The sequence below is a fragment of the Thunnus thynnus genome, chromosome 4 (genome assembly GCF_963924715.1).
Source record: "Thunnus thynnus chromosome 4, fThuThy2.1, whole genome shotgun sequence".
NCBI lineage: Eukaryota > Metazoa > Chordata > Actinopteri > Scombriformes > Scombridae > Thunnus > Thunnus thynnus.
The window spans coordinates 17,462,354-17,487,858 of NC_089520.1; the positions used below are offsets into that span (position 1 = coordinate 17,462,354).

Genomic DNA, 25,505 nt, shown 5'->3' on the forward strand with positions numbered 1-25,505 from the left:
GACTGGAACTTGAGATGGCATGTTCTGTCATTTCGTCCACTCCGCTGAGAGGAATTTATAATAATTCAAGCAATAAAAACATGTCATAAGTTTTCATGCTCCTTCCCATTTTATCCTGTGTTACTGACGAGTTCTGCGCTATGCAAAGTCAATTAAAGTGTTTTTTGAAGTTGGGTTGTGACTGTGTTGTTGGAAGTATATGGTGTGAGAGGAGGGAGGAAGTTTGAAGGCAGTAAACTGAAACAGATGGAGAGAAATGGAGTACAGCATATGATGGCAGGATAAAACAGCCGAGTGAAGAAGGGAGATAAAAGGATGGCGTGAGAATGAAAGGTGGTGGCGGCGGCGGCGGCGGTGGTGGGGGATGGCAGCGGCGAGGGTGCGAGGCGAAGTGAAAGTGAGTTTGTCTGTGATGTTTTAAAATTCTGGAGTGGAAAGTCCCTCCATCTGTTATTGTGGGATGGTTCTGACTCAGTGATTTCTATGATTGGCCTTAATCCCGGCCGAGTGGAGAAGACAGAATGAAGAGCTTAAAGCAGACTGCTCTCACTCTGACAGGCTCCACTGGCTGCTGCTGCTGTTGCTGCTGCTGCTGCTTCTGCTGCTGCTGCTGCTGCTGGAGCTCATTGGTGGGCTCAGTCTGCTGCCCCCTAATGGACTAACTGCTGCATGACACTGCTCCTCTCTGCACTACCACAGCATACTGAGCATCCCTTAAGGCCAAAAAACATTTTGACATAACATGAATTTGTCAGCAGCCATGACACACATTTTTAATACTCCTTGCCATGTCTGCGATGATTATATTCCCATGTGTCCTCAAACAACACGGGCGCAACACTGCCCACAGATGTATCATGTCGCTATGTAAACATGCTGTCGCTGATGATTCTTCCTGATCCTATGTGTCAGTAGATACAGTGAAGATGTGGTTTCTAGTGGTGCTGTGTGTGGATCTTTAATTCTACAATGTGGGAAGGACCCTTAAAAAGCTGTTCTATATTTAGACATCTTTTTCCAAAGAGCTTAGCGGCTTGCCATTATGATTGTCACTGTTCAGAGCAGCCAATCATTGTAAAATTTACTAAGGGTCTTCCCTCACTGCGTTGCTCACTCTGAGAAGGTTAAGTGACCTCAGCAGAGTCATTTCACAGTCTTTTGGTCCCCAAGGTGACTAAGCGGTCCCAGAAACCGAGTTGAGAGGGTCATTTGGAACATGTTGAGTACCTCGATTCAAGGCTGCAATCACACGTGCAGACCGTGTCGTGTTTTCTCAAGTGCCCTCTCACTCAAACACACATATTGCGGGACTGTTTTGGAGTGTCCCTCCAGATCACACGGACGACAATGTGATGTGTCGAGTGCCCTTTAAGTTTATGCTCGGTGGAAGGGTCTAACAGGCTGCAGCAATCACACAGGCGGCCTGGTGTCGAGTTGGCGCTCACCACAGCATGACGCTGTCCGTCCCTGGTGTGCTGTCATTCCCCTAGAAATAACATGACTTTGAGTGATTAAACTGCTCCCCTCTGGAACAGAGCAAACTGAACAGTTATGAATATTAAAGATCTTAATCGCCTCATGCTGAGCTTTTGGTATTTTTTTTTTTTTCTCCTGCTTTCTTCTTGCTCTGTGAGTTCACAGTGAGGGAGCACAGCTTTTTGCCGGGTGGGTTCTTCGACAGCGGAGACATCACCAAAGCTGCACTGCCTGATCTTTGGTTGTTTGTACAATTACACTGTCACCTGCACCAGTATGTACAGTGTTTGCATACATGACAGGCTCCATTGTGTGTTGTTTAAAGCTGTAGACCTTGTGGAGGCACTTCACATGCCACTATCCATTACAGAGTTGTGTTTATGGTTCTTGACCTTGCCTGAAGGCTCGGTGACAAATGGCCCAACATGTGATGCATTTTGTGTCAAGGTTACAATGGCAATAACATTAGAAGGCCGTGCTCATGGTGTCGACTCTCCTGGTGCCTTTGTGCCTGTATGCTGTAGTGTTTTATGCTGTGTTGTGTGGGCCTGTACTGAGCTTATCTGTGCTGTACTGTGCTGATCTCACTATGCTCATCCAGTGCTCTAAGCTGCTTGGGCTCCAGCCACCAGCATAGATGATATATCCCTGCCCCCCTCCTTCCCACATCTCTCACTCTGATTCATTGGCTGTTTGTGTTGCCCATCCATCTGGGCCAACACAGAGGAAGGAAAGACACATGAAGACACATGGCTGTTTTGGAGCAGGGGGACTGCATTAAGCTGCTAGGGAAGAGATAGGGTCCCAGAGAAATTGTGGCCTACCAAGGGGAGAGGGAGGAAGAATACAGAGGGAGAGGCAGCTGGAGAAACAGAGAGCTGAAAAAAGATGTGTGGGCTACTCAGGGGGAGAGAAATGGATTTTCTAAAGGGACAAAGTAGAGATTCTTACTGACAGATTAAATGCTGAGAAAAAGACTGAGCCAAGGGGATGAAAGGGTTGCTAGATCATAGATCATGACAGAGAGTTGAGGATGGAAGCTGTTCTGCAAATGCAACATTTGGGAACATGGACATTATTTCCTATGTCCTTAAAAGGACATATTTAGACATATGTAACATATACCAGTGATTGCAACAGAGCGTGAAGTCATATGGCTTTAATTTTCAGGCTAATCTCAAAACTGGCAATGCAGGAAGATTATTGTTCAGCTGCTCTGTGTTTATCCCTAATTGAAAAATGTTGTGTTGATAGTTTCACCAAGAGATTACCACTGTCACTCGGCCCTTTAGCTAGGCTGACCCTCTCTAACGAACAGCCACACAATTACTGTCTTTTCTAATGGACTCTTTGGTAATAATTTCAATGGGCTAATTAGATCCTCATTTCATTGTTTCAGTCGCCTATTGTCTCATTAGGAAATGAATTAAATCTTATCGTTGTTATTTAAGGCTTGTTCAGGTGATTAAAAGCACAATGCAAAAGCATAAAGACACGGAGGACTCGAAATGATCTGTATTTTGTGTCTCAAATTAGGTTAGTGATATCATATTATGTATATACTTTAAACCATTATCCTCTACTAACATCCCTATACAATGTCCCTACGAGACTTGGCCTGGTGTGTGTGTGTGTGTGTTAAGAGGAGGTGGAGTAGTATTGTCACTGCGTGTCTGTGAGTGGGAGGGTCTGCTGAGATGAGGTGGGCGGGGCTCTTAATAGAAATAGGACAGCTTTTACTATAATGAGAGTTTATGTCTTGTGTGTTTTTAGTAGATAAAAAGCCTCTTGTGGTATAGGGGACTGGTTCCTTCAGTGTGGCACCACAAATGAGTGAGCTCTTAGCCGGGGTCTAAATAGGGTTAGTAATTTTAGAGCCCTGGGACTTTACGGCTGATCAGACTATTCTGGGACAGGAACAAGATCGCCCCCTAGAGGCCTGGGCCTAGATACTGGGGAGGGAGGGAGGGAGAGAGAAAGACTCTAAGGCTTCACCATATTCGTCACTTGGAAGACTTTGTATATGAGAAGCCTACATACAGTAAGCTTCTTCTGAGATAAGCCTAAGCTACATCATGGTACATGTTGTTAGACTATTAAAGCACATGCTTTATGACGACATTAGTGGGTTTGATACTAGTTTGCAATGAGGATATTAAGTTCTGTGTTATTTATAATTCAGCACAACATAGAAACACAAAATATCAATACACCTGACATTTCACTCAAACTACAACTGAAAGTCATTATATGCATCTACCCGGTAAATTGTGGTCTCATGAACGTGCCCCCTGCTTGTGTACACACCACTCAGTGTGGCATTTGTCTGTCTGTGTAGATGGAGAACTTACATATAGTCCAACAACTAAAACATGTGCACCAAACTCAAAAATAAGATGAATGATGGACGTGTGCTAGAAATTCAAAATTAATAGGTACATATGTCAGTTTTTGATATATGCACTTAAAACTATATTTTCTACATGTCATGGTTCTCAGACTTGCCAACATATAGTCAATCAAACTATTTATTTTGAACTGTATTTGCATAAAGCAGTAACTACTGTAACACTCTTATGTTGCTGTGACACTAACAACTTGACAGCAGCTAAAAAGCCATGAATTTTGAACAGCTGCCAACATTGCCTTTCCAGCTAATGTCATCCACAAGCACAGGCATACTGTGTTGAATGAGCTCAGAAACAGCTCAGTATTGGGAAAAAGTGTACACAGTTTAAAAATGAACCCGCAAACGTCAAGGTCGGTCAGTTTGGATTCAAAATGGCGTGGATCATCAGTGATAGTAACTGTCTGCGCCTTGGCTTGTTACAAACTCAAGATGTTTACATTGGGTCTCATATTCCTGCCAGCTCAGCTGTCAGTCGGACACATATTATCACCTCAGAAATGTGTAGCACTCCTTTCAGTACATGGTCTTCAAATTGCCTTCCTTTAGTGTTATATTTATAATGACACATTTTAAGTTTAAGTTTATAGATCAATACGTCCATTTGGGTTTCAAACACCTCCGCTGCAACTTTTCAAAACAAGGTCAATTTAGCGAAACAATTTACAGCACCAAATAGCATTTAAACTTGTGTTCAGCCGGTTCACTTAGTGGCTGGTTTTCGATCAAGGCTATTATTGTGGCTCCATACTTTAATTTAGACTGATACTTTAAGGAGGACCACATTGTTGGGTTTTGGTGCTGCCTAATCCCCCGAATTACCCAGTTAATTTACCGCAGTGCTGCCTTTTGTAAGTAACAAGGTCACCGTTCTATCTGCCTGTCTGTTTGTCTGTGTCTCTCTCAAACACACACACAAACACACACACACACACACACACATATACACACACACAAATCAATGTCTATTGACCTCTGACACTCACACAGCTGTTTATGTGTTTTCTTGTAGAAACTGGCCAAGGAGGCGGAGCTGCTTCAGAAGGAGCACGTATGGCAAGACGGTGTGACGGTAAAGTAGGACACCCGCTCTTCTCCCTCCTTCCCAAGACTACTACTTCTTTTTTTTCCCATTTCTTTTCCAGACAACTGGTTTATCTTCCTATTACCTGCCCATTCTCTTCAGTTTTCCAGTTTTCCCCCTCAATTTAGCTATTACAATTACTGGCAACTCTTTAATGACAATGTGATCAGCATCACAGAGACAATGTGGTAGTAAAACATAATTTTAAATCCATGGAAAAACAATAACACACACAGTACTACATGTGTGCACACACTATAATTGCTTACTTTTGGGTTTGTTGTTTTCATGGTCTTCAGTATTATCTAAGAGCTTTTCCGTCCGGCCACAGCAAGTTGAACATTGCATTCTCTTTCAGCTGACCTTTAAAACACTAGAGATCCGCTCTTGAAATCTAAAAACGGAGAAATGGTATTACTCTGTTTTTTGTGTATGTCTGTTTCTGTTTGTGAGCTCACGTGCTAAACTGATTCTCAAACTTGCACACACTCAAATGCCCCACAAACATGCATGCATACTGATGCACACACACACACACACACACACATATATGTACCATCACCCGACAGATACACATGCACGTTCCCTACTGTCATATCCTCTGTCTCCAGGGAGACGAGCTCGCTGTCATGGTACACTTCCCACAAATGGATTTTTAACCCCGCGCTTCCTGGGGGATATTTGAGAAAAGGCTTTAACTGATTTAAACGAATAATTATGAGCCCTACTTCCCTGCAAAGTCCATTTTTATTCATGGTTGCTTACACTCTGAAGCTGTAGTCTTGGGGTGGCTGGGCTGCACCCCTCCCTCCCTCCGTGCTGGTCCGAGAGATGGAGCTGCAGTGCGGCTGCCCCTTCATCTTAGGCCTGAGGGGGGGTTGATGCCTACCTCTCCTTGCCCAGCTCCAATGCACCTCAATCGGATGTGTAGCCATGCAGGAAGCGGACCCTGGGTCACAGTGACCACACACAGCACACCTGTTCATAAGTAGCTGCATTCAATATGGCATCAATACCTCCTCAAGTGGAAAAACCAGCACTCTCTTTAATCCACCAAACCCCCTCTCTCCCTCTGTTTCTACTCTTTCTCCTATTTGTCTCTCTCTTTTTGTCTTCCTGTTTCCATCGCTCTCTCTCTTTCTGCTCAGCCTCATCCCTACCGTTACCCTCTCCACCTCCACCATCACATTCATACTTTTTTCTTATCGGTATGTGTCTTTAATCAGGCATGAAAACAGTTGGAATATATCATATTGTTGCAAATACTGCAAATGAATCCTAATGGCGCTCCTCTATTAATAATGTATTGGAGCTGATTTCATTTGCCTTTATAATTAGGCCAGGTAATGAATCTCAGCAGGGGCAACTGTGAAACCATTAAAAAAATCTCAGAAAGAGGTGGAGGAGGGGGGAGGAAAGGAGGAGGGAAAGAGGTAGATATGCCACATCCTTGCAAGAAGATTTTTTCATGTTTGTAGATTTCGTGCTTTCCTAATTTCTCTTTGGGTGAACACTCTGCTGACTGACACTCTAATTAGATTAGGGCTGCATGCTCTTTGGGCATATTAGGAGAAATGCGTCGCATCTTAAACTAGCGGGTGGAGCAGTCTGTCAAATGAAGAGAAAAGGTGTTTATGCATGAGAGACAGTGCGTTTTGATAGAATTTGTGAGTGTGCTTGTGTGTACGTGTGTGTGTGTGTGTGTGTGTGTTTGTGCTCCAGTGTGGGTTCGAAAAGCATAATGTGGTTGTTTGTGTTTGTCAGCGAGTGGATATTTATTTGTATGCGTTTATTAACGGCAGGTTCTGTACCTGGCCCAGCCCATCTGCTCGCCTCGCCAAACTGGTGACATCATAGAAACTCAATGACACGCCTGTTCCTCATAGCGGCTGCCATCGCAGCTGTTACCGCAGCAATGGGAAGACCTCACTCTTTTTCTCTCTCTTTCTCACACACACACACATTGAAGTCTTTACCTAGTCTAACTGCAGAGCCAGTTTTCTGACCATCTCGACTGCTGGACATTATGGATGTCAAAATGTTGATCGTAACAACTGTTGTGATGGTCGTTCAGGGTTTTAAATCCATTGGAATGAAATGGTGTGTGAAATAGACATTAGAGTGTTGGATTGCTGCTGATTTCTCAAGGTCAGGTGCCCATCCCTCTGTGACACTCCACTATTGTGTTGGCAACAGAGTCATCCCAAGACGACACAGTCATTTCAGTGCTGCTTTGCAACTCTCATAGGGATCAAGGGAGAACCAGCAACTTCAGAGCCAAATATCAAAACTCTACTTTATTTTATAAACTGAAAACTGGCTGGCGGAGAGCAGCAGAGCACTATGAAATCTCTCTGGATGGCATTGGCATATCACTTATTTGTAATTCAGAATCGGGTCATGAAACAATCTCGGGTCTTCCAGCTTTGACCCAGTAGCTGAATGTGTGTATATAACGATGTTTAGTGAGTACTTTAAATGTTTTGCATTTACAACTACATTCTGCTTCTCCATAGACAAAGCAAAAATGCCTTTTTTTGGTGACATGAGCGTCTGAGTGTTTCCTAGTTAAAAGTAGTCGTTGAAATGCTTTACTGCTTTTAATGGTTTTTACCTCAGCACACCAAAGAATACTAAAATGTCAGACTTTTTAAGATACATATATACATATATATATATATATATATATATGGGGCAGCTTGGTCTAACACTCAAATTAAGATCTTTAATGCAGGAACACATAAAACGTGTATACATTTTAAACAGCAATAAATGAATAAATACAAAAAAAAATCCCTGAAGACAAATCAATTCTAGTGTTGTCTCCACCTCAAGAAGATTCTTAGTTGAGTAATATTCATAGGATTTCTTTAATTAGTTGATTAAAGATGAAAGATCAATGAAATGTGTTGTTCCTCTAAAGATTGAATCCACTCTTGCAGAATAGTTTAGTGCTTATGAAAGAGCAAAGCATATTACTGGATATTACTGAAATTACAGAAAATTTCAGGCATATGTTAATATCTAATTCGCCTTAAAAAGACCATACAAATGACAAAAATTGACCTTAATCAACCAAGACCCCTGGGGACTGAGAGCAGGCAGTGCTACTAAAATCACAGCTCAGCTTCTGAGGTCTAATGAAAATAAATATGGGCCATGCAGTTTCCCTTATGCACTGAACAAAAAGTCGCCCACAGAGGTACTGATTTCTTTCTTGTAATTTACCTGAAACCCTTCATCTGAAGTCATCACATCAGATGACGTTAAACCACTTAACGATAATAATAAACTTCATTCATACAGCACTTTTCAAAACAAAGTTACAAGGTGCTTAAAACATTTCAGGACTTAGGCAAGTAAAATAATACAAAAATAAAAATAATAAAACGGGTTAGACATGTTGGAAATTAAACTGGTAAATAAAAGTGGTTTAGAAGATGTCACCGGTCCTGCAGGCCTCAGATTCTCGGGCAGGGAGTTTGAGAGCTGAGGGGTCCTGACTGCAAAAGCGCGGTCACCTTTAGTCTTGAGCCAGGACTTAGGAACAGCCAACAAAGCCCGGCCCAAGGATCCAAGGCTGCGCTCTGGCTCATAGGGGAGCAGCAATTCAGCAATGTAGCTGCGAGCTGAACCATGAAGTGCTTTAAATGTGATCAGTAAAATCTTAAAGTCAATTCTGAAACTTACTGGTAACCAGTGAAAAGAGGCTAAAACAGGGCTGATGTGATCTTGTCTTCTAGTATTAGTTAAAAGCCGCGCAGCTGTGTTTTGTACCAGCTGAAGGCGCAAGATCGTTTTTCGGCTCAACCCTGCATACATCGAATTACGGTAATCTAACTGAGATGAAATAAAAGCACGGACGACCTTCTCGATCAGGCCGAGAGAGAAAAGACCAGATTTTTGAGATGCTCCCTAATCTATAAAAACACAATTGAACAACTTTTGGCTGCCATTTATTTTGTGAATGTCTCTTTTGTTTCATTGTGTCAAACATTAATGTAGGTGCATGTCCACGGTGAGGCTTTCTAAATGTGCTGTAGGTTTTAGGAAAATAGTTTGGTGTTAGAGATAAAACACCAGCCTGCTCAAACAAACTTATTATCTGTTTTAACATTTATTTATTATGTCAATGTAATCAAATATATTGTGGGAAATCAGTATTTTAACTAGCTATAATATATTTAGATGTGAGATGAGATATGTTAAATATACTGTATATGTAATAGTCATACAGTATATAAATATATGGGTATCTGTTATGTGACTCCGGGCAAGCTATTATATGATAAAAAGGCTTGGTGACATCTTATTATACATGTCATAAAATGAATTGTAACCAGTAAAAATATATGTGAATATATTTGTTCTGACTGGACACAATGTAATTATGAGGCATCACTGCTTTTGTAGATATACTGAATAAAATTATGGATAGTAAGTGAAACCTCTGTATTTTAGGTTGTCTCTTAACATCTTCCTGACTAACTCTGGCTCATTTACAGTTCTTTTTTTTCTGTTGTTTTTCAGTACCTTATTTTAAAGCATTAATCAAGAAGATTTACTATTTTCTGTCTTTTTTATGTTTCTGCGTGTTGTTTGGATGTATGATGAATGGTGAGCTTGGCCTTGTTTAGCTCAGATCATGCATGTGTCTGGGTTCAGTGACAGTGAGTAATGCTGAGGGTTTAATACTTTAAGTAATAGATAACCAATGGTTAAAAAATCATCGAACTAGTACAAACGAATTCCTAACAATTAAATAATCATTTAGAAGTACGCCTCCCACTGTGTGCACATGAACAGTATGCTACAAGCGCATTAGACTCTTTATATATATTTAAATATTTGCGTTTACAATGAGTTTTTTTTTTAAAGACGTTTACATATAGCAAGCAAGCAAAACCTTTTTTATATAGCACATTTCATTCCAGGTGAGGAATTTGCAGCCACAAAAATTATGTGGATAGTGTACAAGATAAAAACCATTAAAAAAGTAGGAATAAAAAAATAAATAATTAAGACCAGCAACCAACCAGTAAAAAATAATAAGACATGTGAATTAAAATAATTAAAAGAGTAAGAATAACATAATAAATAAATAATAATGTAGTGTATATATAATACAGGAAATTTTAAACATGTATTTCCTTATCTTTAGGGAATATAGGGAAATTACCTCACACCCCCCAAACAAACTATTAATTATGTAAACTTGTCTCTGATCATTTCCAAACTAATGATAGGACCAGCAATATATTATCAGCCACATAATCATCGATCTATTGTTTAACCAGTCAACTCCCATCACACACAGGCTACACATGACGACGCTGTCGCTTAGCTGAAGGAAGGTTGACACGAAGTGCAACACGTCGGAACAGAGACACAAGATTAGATGTAAGAAAGGACAGAGATTGTGGAGATCGTAGGAAGACACGTACTTTCCATCAGATTGTGATGTGGCAGCTGCTGTACGTTTGAAATGCATTAGTGCTAATAGCTGTGCCATTAAGGGGAGAGAGAGGCACTCTGTTGATGGGTTGCCATGATGAAACCAGGGAGAGGGGGTGACAAAGAGGCACGGAGGGAGAAAGAGAGAGGTGTAAGTGAGAAAGCAAGTGAGTGAGAGAAGAAGGTATAAGAGACGGAGAGAACGGGAAACAGAGATGGAGCCATCTTCCAGGCCATTTACTGCAATCATCACTCTCTAATCAATCAAGCCTTTCATCATAGGACAACACAATCTCTCCTTTTCTTTCTCTTCTTCTCTCTCTGCATCTGTCTCTCTTCATCTCCACTCAACCACCCACTCTCATACATAACACAGTGGTATTAATGTGACCCCTTTCTTGCTCTCCACGTGTGTATTTTCATCTGTACCTTTTGTGATATCTACACAAAATATCCATACAGTGCATAGCCTATTGTGTTTGCCCCTCCAATGCTAATAGCCTTTGCTGTTCTCAATCACCTTTTATCAATTATTAAAATTAGACACTATACATGCTCTCGTATTTTAGTGGAGGTCAATTGTTGGTATATTTAGTCAGTATTCAGCCACATTTTCTGCCTTAAAGGCACGATAGGTCCCCTCAGAAATGTAACATGACCATAAGTGCCAGGGGCGAGAGTTGCAAGGGTTTGTTCACTTGACCAAGTTCGGCTCCTTTCATAATGCTTCTATTTGAGATAATTGGCCCTTCAGAGGAAATGAGTGAGAATCATTGTGGCGACTCTCAGCCCAGCCCTCGAAGCTACCAGCTCCATTAGCCACAGAATACATTAATCTACATGAAGCCTGCCTTGGACAGATTCAAATCTGGTAAAATAGACAGAAATGAAGGAGACACCTCGCTCTGGCTTTGTTTCATCTCTCTCAGCTCTCAACATGTTAACTTTCAGTGTTGTCTCTCTCCTCTCTTTTGGAAATGCTGCCAAATCCATGTTTTCATCTCTTATTGGATTAACTAAAACAGTGGTGTCATTTGTCTAAGCACCTACATTTAAGTATTTGTTAGCAAATCTTTTCCTGCTTAATTGTTAGTCGAGCTGAACCAATAGGAGAATATAGATAGAGGAATAATTAGCAAGCTAGTGGTGTTTTATCTGCAAGCAATGTGTCCCAGTTTAGTTTTTCTTTATATATATTGTTTTTTATATATACTTTCATATATACTGACATCATGTTGTGCTGACTTTACCTGCACTGTATTCTCTGAGCTGCCGAGAGTCTCTCATTTTGAAAGTTGCAGACAGTCTAAAGCAAAAGTAGAAAAAAAAAAAGAGATATGGTCAACCATCTTGTGTCGGCACCACAACAACCAAAACTCAAAATGATCTCCGTAGTAGAGGCCCGAGGGGGAGGTGGGAATACGGCTATGTGAGCCCTTTTTAAATGCACAGTGCTTATTTCAAACACTGATAAGCATAGCCGCATTTTGTAATCACAAATGAACTCCATATTTTCATTGTGAGCATTTTCACTTCCTTACGGCTGCGCTGAGACAGAGTGCTCGCAGCCTGTCGAGCACGTAATGGAACTCATAAACAGTGTTATCACTGAATCCTGAGCCACAGAACGGACTTCCATCTGCTCGCCACTGGAAGGGAAAGAAATGAGCAAGGGCTGTGCAGAGAGAAATTCCAACACAGTATTAAACAATTTAGCAGAGTCTCCTCCCTATCAAATGTATCTGATGGTATTGGTGCCTCAGTGGAAACCGGACCAAATTCGCTTTACTTTATTCAACACTGAGATGCATCTATAATAGATGCTAATACACGCACAGACAAAAGGAAAGCAGGTGATTTATTTTGGCCACAAGCCACACTTGATCAATTAGTATCATGTCCATACAGACTTCACTTTAAACTCCCATTTCGACTGAAGCTTCTCCCTCCTACCGACCTCTCCTGTGTCTCTGTCTTCTTCTCTGCTGCTGCCTCGCCTCACTTTCTATCAACTGCTGCTCTGCTTATAGCCTCGATCAGCCTTTTGGTTGCTGTGGTGACCCAACAGTTTGATAATTTCAGCTTCCTGATTGCAGAGCGCTGTAATTTGTTTAAGTGGTGCTCTCCAAGGTAGAAATGTCCTTTTCTCCTTTTTTTTTTTTTTTTTTTTTTCCTCAGCCCAGCTCTGATTCTTTTCTCTCTACCCCTAATGTTTCTCTGCTGTTTCACGAGAGACCTCTTGAAAACTCATGCTGTTCTAAGGGGGGACATTGGCGAAGTCTAAGATGACTCAGAATGGAATAACCACTGATGTACGGGAACAGGTAATGAGAAGAGGCTAAGATAAAAAAGAACACAGTAAAAGAGAAAAGTTCAGGCATGTCAGTAAGCCTTTAGTGAGAGTTTGGCCAAGTGTGATGCAGTGTGTTAGCCAGGAGGGAGGGTTGAGAGAGTGGCCCCCATGTCTAAATCCCACTGATCGATCCCTCTGCCTCACAGGAGATGGGAATCAATAGTCAGAGAAATCCAGCAAGCCACGCTGCAGACCTTGATTTTCCCATTTCAACACATGGCCAACACCCATGAAATGTTATTTTAAAGGTAAACCTGCTGCCTCGTGGCCCTTCTGGTCAGAGCTGGGTCATAAAAAGAGAAGTTACAATTTGCTGCTGTCAAGCGCTGTATCAGGACATGCAGTAGTGTTCTATATTTGAATAATTTACAATTTCGTAATATACATATTGACATATCTTGTCTTAGAGCTTACGGTATTAGTTGATAAATCAATTAGTTGACAGAAAAATAATTGACACAACAATAATTAGTTGATGTTATTGCCTTTATTAGACATTCAACACATTCAACATACATTTTAATAATCAATTATTTGTCAATGATGAAGGAAAAATTCCAAAACACTGTGGTTCTAGCTTCAATATAAGAATTTGCTTCTTTTCTCAGTTATATATCATTTAGTGTTTTTAGTAGACTGCACGTTGGCTAAAATAAGCAATTTGAAGAAAGGAAAATTAATCCTAAAAATAACTGACAAATTATTGATAATGATTATAATTGGTATTTGCAGCCTCAGTGTATATTGTCTTTTGTAGTGCTAATTAAAATGAATGTCTGAAGGAAAAACTATACCTTTAATGTCCAGAATATCTACAAGTCCCTGTGGGTTTCTGCAGAGTCTAAGAAGGTGGTCCAGGAGAGTGATGGTGTCTGAGCGGACAGGTTGTCATTTTCTGAACGGTGACAGGCTGCTCATGCTGTAGCTGAGCAGAAATGACTTCTTGGGTTTTAGTGTTTGCTTGGTGTATTCTGTCCCTGCTGTCCTTGGTGCCTGTCTGCAGATATCTTGAGGCAGACTTACATTTGTCATTTGAATGTTCAAATCATTGTGAGGGACAGCAAGGCATCTGATGGAAATGATTACGGGGTCGAAAATTACAGGTTTTCTTTGGCCGGCCGCTGATTGTTGATTGGCCACTCGGAGTCTGCCTGTAAAGAGGGGGCGTCGACTTTCCAGGACTCAATAGACTAGCAGTGATAAAATGGCCGAAAAACATGAGTGAAATGAAAAGCTCTATTCGACCCTCCAAGAAAAATGGAACCTGGAAACATTTCACTCAGATAAGTGGAACGCCGGTGTCATGCCAAGCTGCATTGTGATTGGACGGAGAGGTCCAGTTTGTTTGTGATTGGTTACCACAGCTACGGATGCCGTAAAAATGTTAGATGTGGATAATTGCATTTGCTTTATCAAATCCCTCTGGATTCCAGTGATAGCGTTAATATTGCCATGACCTGTTTATCTTATTTGTCTTTATTTGGTGTTACAGCACCTCTTTCCTGCTTCTCCTCTGATGATCAGATTGGGTGCTTGTTTAGGAGGTGTTGGCATGCGTGTGTCATGTTGGATAGGCTTTTTATCTGGCACTGTGTCCATGCAGTGTGGTGATGCTATCAGCATTAAAACCTGCTCCTCAATGGAGCCCTGTCAGCCAACAATGGAGAGCAGCATTACCCAGAGTGCAGCAGGACAAAGCCTTCTTTCCTTATCGCAGGATTGGAATATTCACAGACTGATTTAACTGCTTTTACCAAGGGGAAGTGTCAGGCTCTGAAAGAGAGAGACAGCACAGCAGAGATGAGTAAAAGAGAGGGAGGGAGGGAGGGAAAGAAGAGAAAAATAGGATTCTGTGAACTGCATGTTTACAAAGAGAGATTTAAAGAGCAGAAATTGTAGATTCATGGGCAAAATTGAGGGCATGAAATATAACCATGGCACAAGTAACCTTAGAATTTTTTTTTTTAATTATGTATTTTTAATTTCACAATAATCAAGACTTCTCCTCAATTGTTCTCCCTCTTTCTCGCCTCCATCACTCCTTCTTCTATCTCTTGGTTCGCTGCCCATCTTTGTGAGTGTCTTTGATGTGAGTGTGCAGTTAGAGGAAGCATGGTGCTCTGTCTGAAGAGGAGCAAGACATTGATGAGATTTGCATGGAGAATGTCATTCACTTTGCTGAATTTGCACTGTGTATTGGAGCTTTAATCTGGGGGCACATTTGTTTATTGGCATACAAATGAACATCTGCATGGAGCTATGCTTGGACGCCATGGTCTCAGCAGCTCCCTAATCGCTTAAAAGCCTGGAGATGCAGAGCATGCCAATGAGAGAGGGAGAGAGAGGGGAGGCAGCCGCGCCCAAGGCCTCCGTCATGCACTCCTTTATCTGAGTTTCACTCCAGCTCAATAGCTCTCTCCCTCTCTCGCTCTCTCTGTCTTCCAGGCCAACAGTTTAATTTCCAGTTTGCTGGCTGACTCTTTATTGACTTGACATTACAAAGAGGCATTTTGGTAACCTTCAGTGGTTAAGACAACAGCCATATATTTTCAGACCAGACACCTCAAACGATGTGTCTGCATGTATTTGTAAAGTGATGTGACAGCAAACCAAATGGCTTCTTCCAGCGTAGAGATACTTAGCAAAAAACGAATAAAAAAAATAGAAAAACCTGATATAAAGGAGAAAGCAACAACTTCCAAGAATCAACTGCAGAAATTTATGTGAGTTGTTCTTATAATTATTAAAGATTTATAATGATACTGTTTTTGGATATAAGTTTTAGTATTTTGGGGGAGTTGGTTTATTTTTCCCTTCCTTTGATTTTTCTATATCTGCATTTATTTTGCATTTTGATTATCAGTCTTTTTTGTTGGCTTGTTCTTGTTTGTTTTTAGTTCATCATTATGATCAGTTAATGCAGTCTAATACAACAGTGCTGACAGATATCCTACCTTTACGAAGGCTATAATGTTCAGTTTTTATTTAAACTGTTATTGAGAGGTGCTTATTCAACTTTACGGTCGTTTTGGAGGCTGCACTGTAGTTTGTGGTGCTGTTGAATTGTGCATTATAATGAGATATTTTCTTTTCAGTTCTCAATATCTCAAACACTGTGCAATTCAACAGCACAACAAGCTAGAGCCTCCAAGATGACGACAAAGTGAAATCACCTCAACACCTTTCTACAACTGGTTTCAACAAAAACTGAACATTATAACTTTGATGAAGGAAGGATTTATTACAGGGCTTTTGTATTAGACTGTGTTAAACTGTGTTAAACTGTGTTGTATTAAACTGGCAACTGCTGAATCTGAATGGAGAGTAACACAGTAAAGGGTTGTACAATTTAAGTACAAGTAAAAAAAAAAACGTGTTTGTCCGTGTGCTATGTTTTTTGTATTTCTGTGAATAAGCAATACGCCTGCACACAGTAAAGGAAACTATTTAACATTCCCTGAATCAAAACGGCTCCAGAAAATAAAAAGGTTTTCATATTTTATTCAGAGACAACCCCCTGCAATTTAAGATCAACTTGGTTAAAGAGCTTTTAGATCTCTGACAAATTTCTACATGTCTACGATTAATTTACCTCTGTTTGGAAAATCATATATCATGAACTCACCTTTTCATACTTGTGCAGACCTGTGGGCCGTAAGGAAATGAGCTGGACAAATTAGTTTCTGATGGCTTATTAGTATATCATTTTGACATCTCTCCTTTTATGAACGCCCTTTTGTATGTATTTCCTTTACATTTCATTCTCCGGCTGAAATTGCATGTCAGTCATTTCTTACTTAACATACGTAAATTGTAGCGTACTTGTGTCGTGTGTGCACCGGTGTCAAAACGTGTGAGTGTGCACTTAGCCCGCAGGATTGCATTCCCCACTTACTGAGGAGGTTTCACCAGCTAATATTACCAAGTGTTTATCTAGTCTGAATGTCTTGAGTTTCATACAGTTTGACACACCAAAATGGGATATAGGACGCTTGTGGAAATGGAGAGATAGAGGGACAGATAGGTAGAGACAAGAGGAGAGATTGGAGTGGAGGAGATAAAAAAAAGGACTTAGAATGCATCACTCCATAACAGGTTTGCTTCAAACTTTACTGAAGCCGTTCTTTCTTTTTTTTTTTTGCATCCAAATCTTATTGTTTAATTTTCCCCCTTTAGTCTGGTTACATTTTCACACCAAGTGAGCAATGTGTGTGTGTGTGTGTGTCTGCACATTATGGGCTGATGTGTGTGGGTTAATGAAGAGCAGTAAATGAAATCCTTTATTGTGTTTGATATAATGTCAGCTTCCATTAGGGAAACTGGTGCTAGGAATGATTGCTAGACTATCGGGGCCAGGAGAGAGGTGCTGTGTGTGTTTGTGTGTGTCTGTGAAAGACGGTGTGTGTGTGTGTGTGTGTGTGTGCATTTCTGCATGCATGTGTGCACACCCCAGGGCACGGCAGAGGCACCGGGTGTGTTTTGTAATTATAAAATCATTAGCAGGTGTCCAGAGGAGATATGAATATGACTGTAATCTGTCCCCACCCATGATGGAGCGCTTGTCTCACACTCAAATGTCAACCTGTCTCAGCCAGCCCATTGAGGGAGCTCGCAGATTCAAATTCAAAAGATTTAGTCCCGACGACCACACTCAGTCATAACATGTGCCCCTACATGTGACAGCCATTGGTATGTACCAGCCATTTTTCAATCACTCATTGTTACCCTTTGCTTTTCCATATAAATCACCTGTCAAGGACTTCTTCACATATGATGAAATTTTGTCTTTAAAGCCACCAACCTTCACCTACAAAAGACGCCTTTAATGTTTAAATGTGTAACTACAAGCAATAGATGACATTAAAATAACATGCAGCACATAACAATGACATGAAAGCATATTCAGAGACTGACTGACAGGCGTACAGACAAACAAAAGATAGGCAGGCATATAACTGGTCAGACATAAAAAACGAGCAGACATTGTAGCCCTGGTGAGGAGACAAAGTCACATTGTAATCTAGAGCAGAGGGGCGGTTTCTATAGCAACAGTAGGCATCTAACCTACGCGCTGCTGCTTTTGCTGAAATCTGAAATTGGCGAGAGGAGGCTGGTATTGAGGATAGAGAGATTGGGAAAGATGAAGATAAGACAGGGCAGGGAGGAGGAGGAGGAGGCAGGGGAGGAGGGAGAGATGGGGCAAAGGGAATAGAGAAGAAGCAGATTGAGATAAGGGGGGGGCGGGGGGGGGGGGTTAGGTGATGAGCAGAGGAAGACTGATGGAAGGGAGGGGCTGGAGATCATCACCTGACCTCAGTGTTTGTCTCCTGTTTGGAATTTGTTGGTCCACTCAGCATGATAGATTTAATTTACTGATAGCACTTTGTGTCAGTGGGAATTTCTGAGACTTTGTGTGTTTCTGTGCGTGCATCTGGCGTGTGAGTGCGAACGCTCGGCCCTGTATGTGCACTCGCTCCATGCATACATACTGTATATGCAAGCATGTGATTATGTGTTAAATGTGTGTGCACCAGCAGGGTGCACAGGGCTCAGAGAGAGATGAGTGTGGGATAATTGCTGGCTTGGTGTCATATCAAATGTGTGTTTAACCCAGACCCTGAGCCCATAGAGACCTGTGACCAGCCGCAGCAGATGGCCGTGCTACCCTGGGGGCAGCTCAGAGGGTCATGGTGGCCCAGGACTCGTCCACATGGAGCTACCTCTTCTGTGTGTCTGTGTGGTGTGTGTCTGAGTATGTGGTTGGAGGCAGAGGTTCATGAGTTCATGAGTAGGATCAGTGTAAGTCCAGGTGGTGATGTATTTATTTTTAGAGGTTGTATTTTTCACTATATTGAAAAAGCAATGACTTAATCCAAATAAAATCAACAACAAAATGATATATTACTTTACTGAAAGGGATGAGGAGGTTACAAAGGGATTATTACTTTACTTAGTAATAGACATTGTAATGAATTACTACTTCCATTTCTCTAAATATCAGTGTTTTGACCAGTTATAACCACCTGGTCTAAATATCATGTCTAAACACTGGAATTTACAAAAATCTCTGTATCCCGCATCCATCCTGATTCTTTTGTATGTTTTCAAATGTATTCAATTGAAACTGAGGTACTGAGGCTTTACTGCAAGTGGTTATTACTGAATGTACATAGTGCAGGTTCAGCAGGAGAAAGAGATATGTGCAGGGTAACGGTGCAGTAAGGTAAACACAGCTGTCCAGCTGTGTAAATATACATGATACCAATGACCTTGCTTGTACAGATGGGTGACAAATAAAAGGAAAAACCAACATAAAATGTCGGTAAAGTGTTGGGCCTCCATGCTCCTGGGCTTCAATTCTGCAAACCTCTCAAACTGTACTGGACTCCACTTTACAGGCTATTCAGTTTTTTTCTTTAATTAGTCACCTGCCTGTTTCTTAAATTATTTGCGATAAAGAGCAGTAATAAGGATATGTATGAAGTAACGGAGCAGTGATGAAGTATAAGCAAGGGAACTACAGTACAGTGTTGGACCCCTTACTGAAGTCTCTCTTCAGTAATGTGTGGTATATTTTTTGGAGTGTTTTATTTGTTTGAGTAAAGCTGCTGGACGGGGTCCCTCGGGTGCCAGGAACCAAGCGTTTATTTACAGGATGCAGTCCTGAATAATGAGTTGTAATGCCGCAGTAGTGAGAGTAAACTCTTTAGAACTGAGGGACCAGTCTAAGCAGGACTGGGCTCCAGATCAATCCTGCTGGCAGACACAACAACACTGTTGCTCTCTCTGCCTCTCTCTCTCCCTCTCTGTCTCTCAGTCTCTCTCAGTCTCTTTCTCTTCTCTCTCTGCAGAGGCACAGGCTATTTTTAGTCCTGGCAGCTCTTTCCCCACTGCACCCACCACCACAACCACCACCACCACCAACCATCTCTCTCCTCTGAATTCATCCCTTCATATCACCCCAACCTCAGTCTCTATCCTAACCCTCCAACTTAACCCAGTGTACTCCCTGAGTGATCCGCTCTGATCCCCGCCCCCCCCCCCCCTTTACTCCCCCCCTTTCCTGATCTCTCTGACAGAGCTGGGGAGGCAGAGGGAGTGCTGGTAAGTTGAGGAGATGTGTCGGGGATGGGATGGGGTGGGGTGGGGGGTGGGGGTGCTGCTCCGCTCCTACCTTGTCCACTCTCATTTCCCAAAGACACAAGCTGCGTCTAGGCTGGTCCGCCCCATGTTTGGTGTCAGCGTGAGTTGTGATCATGAGCTTTGTTTCTTGGGTGAGTTGTGCGGGCCTGAGCTGAGCTGATGAGTGATTCTGATTAAATGATAAATGGACTGCACTTACACAGCGCTTTTCTAGTCTGACAACGTCAACAATACATTCCAACATTCACCCATTTACACACACATCCATACGCTGATGGTAGAGGCTGCCATGGAAGGTCATCAAACCTGATCAGACCTGCTGCTCATCAGGACTGATATAGCGCTTTTTTTAATCCAACGCTTTACTGTACAATGTTTCTAATGATTGTCGATTCACACACACTCACAGCAATTGGGGGGAGCGATATGGGGGTCCAGTATCTTGCCCAAGGACACTTCGATATGCAGACCGAAGAAGCCGGGGATCAAACCACTGGCCTTCTGAATAGTGGACAACTCGCTCTACCTCCTGAGCCACAGCCACCCCGCACTGCACTGCACTGGAGTCAAGCCAGGACCTTAGTCGTGGCTCTCAAGCTGAAGGGAGCTGAGAAAAAGATAGGGGCTGACTGAGAAAGAGAATACTTGTGCATATAGGTGTGTATGCGTGTGTTTCTGTTCAAGTTAAACAAATGCAGAGAGCTGAGAGTGAGACAGCAGGAGAGAGATGAAAACAGTTAAGAGCAGTACGGTGAAAGCTAGCAAGAGACAAACAGAGAAAATAAGTCAGACTGAGTAAGTCGGTGTGTAAAGAGGTACCTGTACAGAAGACTCTCTCTCTCTCTAACCGTCAGCCGTCCCCCTCCTCCCTCATCAGACCATGACCACAGCTCTTCCAGTGAGGGCGAGTCAGTCACCATGATGCCCTTGAGAGCGCGTCCTCAGCCAGCCTCCTCATGATAATGAGGCAGGCCCCACGGATGCCGCTTGCTGCATGCAGCCCCTGCCCGCCCTCACGGCTGCCTCTACGGAAGATAAGGACATGAGTTCAGAGGAGAAGAGGACGACATGCAAGCTAGCAGCCTGGGTATGGGGTCTTGGCTCGGGGTAAAGGCCGGGATCTTGGAAGCTCGGTGGTGAGGGGCTGAATATGGGGCTCCAGCTGGTGATTGGTAACTTTATTCAATAATTAGAGCAAACTAGAGAAACACAATGGCATAACATTTACATTATTTTCCTTTTTTCCTTTTTCTGTTTCTTTCCTCCTGTGAGAGCTGTTTGCCTTATTTCAAAACACAGCCAGCTAAGGTTGATAAGACTCCCACAGAGAGTAATATTTTGAGTTTATTCTATCCTCACTGCAATCCACTTTACTCCATGTTACATCTGAGTTCATACCGCAGCGCCACACAAAACTACATTTTTAACAGTTTTTCCACAACACATGAAAATGTTCCTACGGTGTTTCAAACACAAGTTCGAACATGTGCCACATACGTACATCGCACCCCTTTAACAAAAGCGTTGCCCAGATGCATTACATCCTTCAGAATCTCAACAGCTACTGTATCTGCTCACATTTTCATGACTGTCATTCCACATCACACTACTCCTCCTGTGTTCTGTGATGCTGATTATATTCTCATGCTGAACAGTGTGATTGAATATAACCATGACTCTCTCTAGCTTACCACTGTGAGGAGTCGGGGCTGATATAGGCGCTGCTATATCTTCTCTCATCATCTGTCTTTTCACTTTTCTTTTCTGCACAGGAGAATGCCATTTCATACTACGATTCCAAAGCGGATTCAGACTATGTGAGTACAGTACGGACTGCTCCCCCCTCTGCCTGCCTTAAACCCCCAAATCCTACCCACTCCACTTCCCACTCCTGCCACCCTTTTCCTGCAACCCCCCCTCCCCACCCCCCCACCCCCAACCCTCACCGGCCTCCTCGGTGTTGATGCCCCCGTTCCAGTCACAGGCCCGTGAGTTGTCTGTGTGTGTTAGTGAGGTGACACTGCTTTATGGTGAGTTTTAGTGACAGAGCAGTGGCAGGCCGACGTGCATGTGACAGTGACTTCAGCTGTCCTCCTCCAAAGTTTTCTTCCCTCAACCTCCTTCTCCTTGGACTCTAACTGTGTTGGACCTGACCTGCAGGGTTGTCAGACCTCCGCGCACATCAACGAAAACAAGAGTCATGTCGCACTTTCATACACCATTTTGTCATGTGTGTCATTCATATTGAAGAATATGAATGACATTCAAAGAAAGGCCAGCAGAAAAGACAGCCTGTTTGGTCTCACCGTGCCACCACTCTGGCTGCAGACCGCAGTTCCTCCTCACGATAGGTCACACTCGGAGCCTGCTGATTGATTAAGTTTTAAGGAGGAGTGCAAGAATCCCCCTAGATCACCAAAGCACAAAAAGATGGGTAGAGTGTGCGATAGAGGGGAAGAGAGTGAGAAAGGGAGGCGAAGGAGCAATAAATCATTGTGTGATTTTCTCTTTGTGCACGCCACTCCTGTGATTAATGACACAACGCTTTAGGGCCTGTCAGCACATCTAATTGGAGAACATCGGTCATCATTAACATGGCACACTGAGGCCAAGCCGGTGACACACCCCTGACCCCCAATTCACCGACCCCACAACCACCCAAAGACAGCAGCAGAGGTCAGGCAGAGGTCACTGCTCATCCCTGCGACCCTGACAGTAGCCCGCCAGTACTGCCCTATCTGAATCTTGATTCCTCCGACGACGACCTTTTTCAATTAAAGCTCTGCCAATGGAGTAAAAACCGTGTACTATTAGGGACGTATGATAAGAATTCAGTTTTATGAAAGGTAAGTGATTGTTGGGCTGTCTTATCCAAGCCTTCTCTCCTCTGTTCCCTGTCCTGTACTCTATACCCTGTTAATTTCTCCTCTTGTTACTGTACCCTTGGTATAAAAATGCAATATGATGATTTATTTTAAGTCCGAACTGCCCATGTGCCAAAGCATGTCTGATGTTTATTACGGTACGCAGGGTGATGAGCATGTTTTGCCACTTTTAGGTTTATTCAACTGCCCACCAGAATCCATTATTTTCTTAATCACACATACAGATTTTGATGTCTTTTAATACCTGCTTTTCTGGACTGTTCTGATGTCTGCAAGTAGAACAATATTAAGGCTTTCAAAGGACATGTATTTCTACAAAAACAGACAAAATCTGCCCCCACACGTCTCTTCCTTCATAAAAGATTATAATGCACGCTTCAGCAGAGAGCAGACAAAGCTTCCTGGGTGAAAAAGCAAATATTATTTGGTTCGCATGATCCCACTTTCACTGCAGCACTGCCTGGTAGAAAAATATTGTCAGTCATGTCCGAGGTAGTAATTTACTTTGAGGACAGCTATCAAATATATAAAATACATGATTACATGTCTGATTATTCCAGTGTGAAACTTTTATTTTTTTTTGGTTGAGGCTCAGAAATGCGAATTGCATTAAATGTTAAATATGTTAAAGTAACTACTCACCAATTGTAATGTCATTTATTTCGGAAGGAATCCTGCACACACACACACACACACACACACACACACACACACAGGGTCATAAGTGACACATTTCAGGTTAGCCCTGGTTGGCTGAAGGCGGGAATGAAAGAATCTTCAAAATGTCATCTCTGGCCTCTTCAGCCTTTAATTAAACCTCGAGAACGGGGAGATAAAATTAACAAATTGGGTAATGAATCGAGCAAAACAGGTGGTGGATGGTTGAAGAAAATGAACCAATCAGTCTTTCCTGCGTGGATTTATTCAGCTCCTAATTAGACGCTGCCTTGGGTAATTATGATTGGGCTCTTCTGAAGAAAGAAAGAAAAAAAAAAACCCCTCCCTGCCTGACATTGACGGAATTAGTGTCAGACTGCGTGATAAACAAACACCTCAACTTCACAGTTAGTGCTGTTCAGCCCTAACCTAATCAACTTTGTTATCAATGGATAGTCAACCTGTGTAAATCTAAAACCCTTTAAATTTAATGCTCCACAGTTAACATTGTGTCAACAAATCTGTACTAAAGCAACATTAAGTCAAGGTTGATAATAAATTCATCATTTCATCTTGTTTACTGTAAATGCTTTTTTTGACCAAAGCTCAATCTGCAACAGCAATATAGAATAAATATGCACATTTCATTGCCAGCATTTGTAGTTAACAGTACATTTTACTGCTTTTTTTACTCTTTCATTTCATTGCAGCATTTTACTGCAATTTTGTTATTATGAATGTAAAAGTAGATGTGATGTGAAACAGTAATCCATTCTTCTATTTTCTCTTGCTTAGAAAAATGCAGCACCCTTTAGTTCTGTCTTAGCTGTTTTTTCTCCAACTTGTACAAAGTTAAAAAATCAAATATCCATATTGAATTAAAGCAACAGGACATGTTACCACTGTTTTAACATTTTACAGTGATGACATGCTAGTTTGAGAATTAATTTTACTTTTTCATTCAACAAGGAGTATTTAAGGAGGAAAGTCGAGCCCCATTTTTAGCCCTATGTGTGCCAGACTGCAACAAGGTCCTAGATTAAACTAACATAGAAAATATAGATTGTGTTATAGTGCCATACGAGCAAAATTATGACTTCTCAGCCTTTTTAGTTTTTGAAAAGTGTTTTTCATTAGGTGTATAGATTGCAAATCAGACCTTTTTTTCATTTCTTCTATCATTATTTTTATATTTTGTAGGAGAAACATTTATCTCTCCTTATAATAAGAAACTTCTTCTGTTCCATGTCAAGAAAAATGTCAAAATGGCTTTTACTAAAATAATTTGATGAGGCCAAACCAAGTAGTTCCACTCAGTACCTGTTTATCCTAACTTATTTCTAGTCATATTTCATACCATGATGTTTTAAGCCTTGCAGAATTTTCTCCATCATTACACTGTGTTGGTTCTTAGGTTGACTTTCAATGGGACTTCAGCACAGCTATCCCCTGGCTCGTCCCAACAACAGCTTGTAATTGCATTTTAATAGTCAATTAAAGTTGGCCCATCAATCAATTTCTGCCATGGATATGGGGTTTTGATTTAATTTAGCAAAAAACAAACAGTTTTTATCATGTCAGATCTAATTAACCCATGCTGCTTTATTAAAATGAAAACTGCGTATTGCAGTTGCAGGTTTACTGCACTCAGCAGAGATTTATTTTTAAAAGTGAAATTCTGCTTTTCCGCAGTCAGAATGCATGAGGAATGATCCGAGATATGAGTTTTGTTTTACAAATATTCAATGAATTAAGGCTAATGAAGGATGACTAATAAAGGAAGAATGATAGAAGCATGACGCCAGACTGTGCTGAGGGCTACTTCTGTATGGCAGGGTATCAAAGAGCTTGGTGCATGAGCACACATTAATTAAATTGTGTTAAGTTTATAAAGATTCAACCATGAACCGACCTCCTACGTTTTCATTTATGAATGTTGATCCGTAAATGTGACCTGCTGTGGTATGTGCTGCTTTCTAAGAATGCATCTAACAGGGTTTTAGTGAGCGCTCTAAGGAAAGAAACTCGAATCAGATCAAGAATAAG

General features: G+C 41.7%; 1 protein-coding gene across 8 annotated transcripts in view; it reads left to right on the top strand.

Moving 5' to 3' along the window:
- cacna2d2a (calcium channel, voltage-dependent, alpha 2/delta subunit 2a) overlaps nucleotides 1–25,505 on the top strand; it is a 160,245-nt gene that overhangs the window by 74,532 nt on the left and 60,208 nt on the right. For 7 of the 8 annotated variants that reach the window (XM_067587047.1, XM_067587048.1, XM_067587045.1 and 4 more), the window contains 2 exons: nucleotides 4,896–4,955; nucleotides 21,690–21,734. In XM_067587047.1, the coding sequence (XP_067443148.1) occupies nucleotides 4,896–4,955; nucleotides 21,690–21,734 (105 nt within the window). The remainder of the gene's footprint in view (nucleotides 1–4,895; nucleotides 4,956–21,689; nucleotides 21,735–25,505) is intronic. The other variant, XM_067587044.1, reaches the window with a different exon arrangement.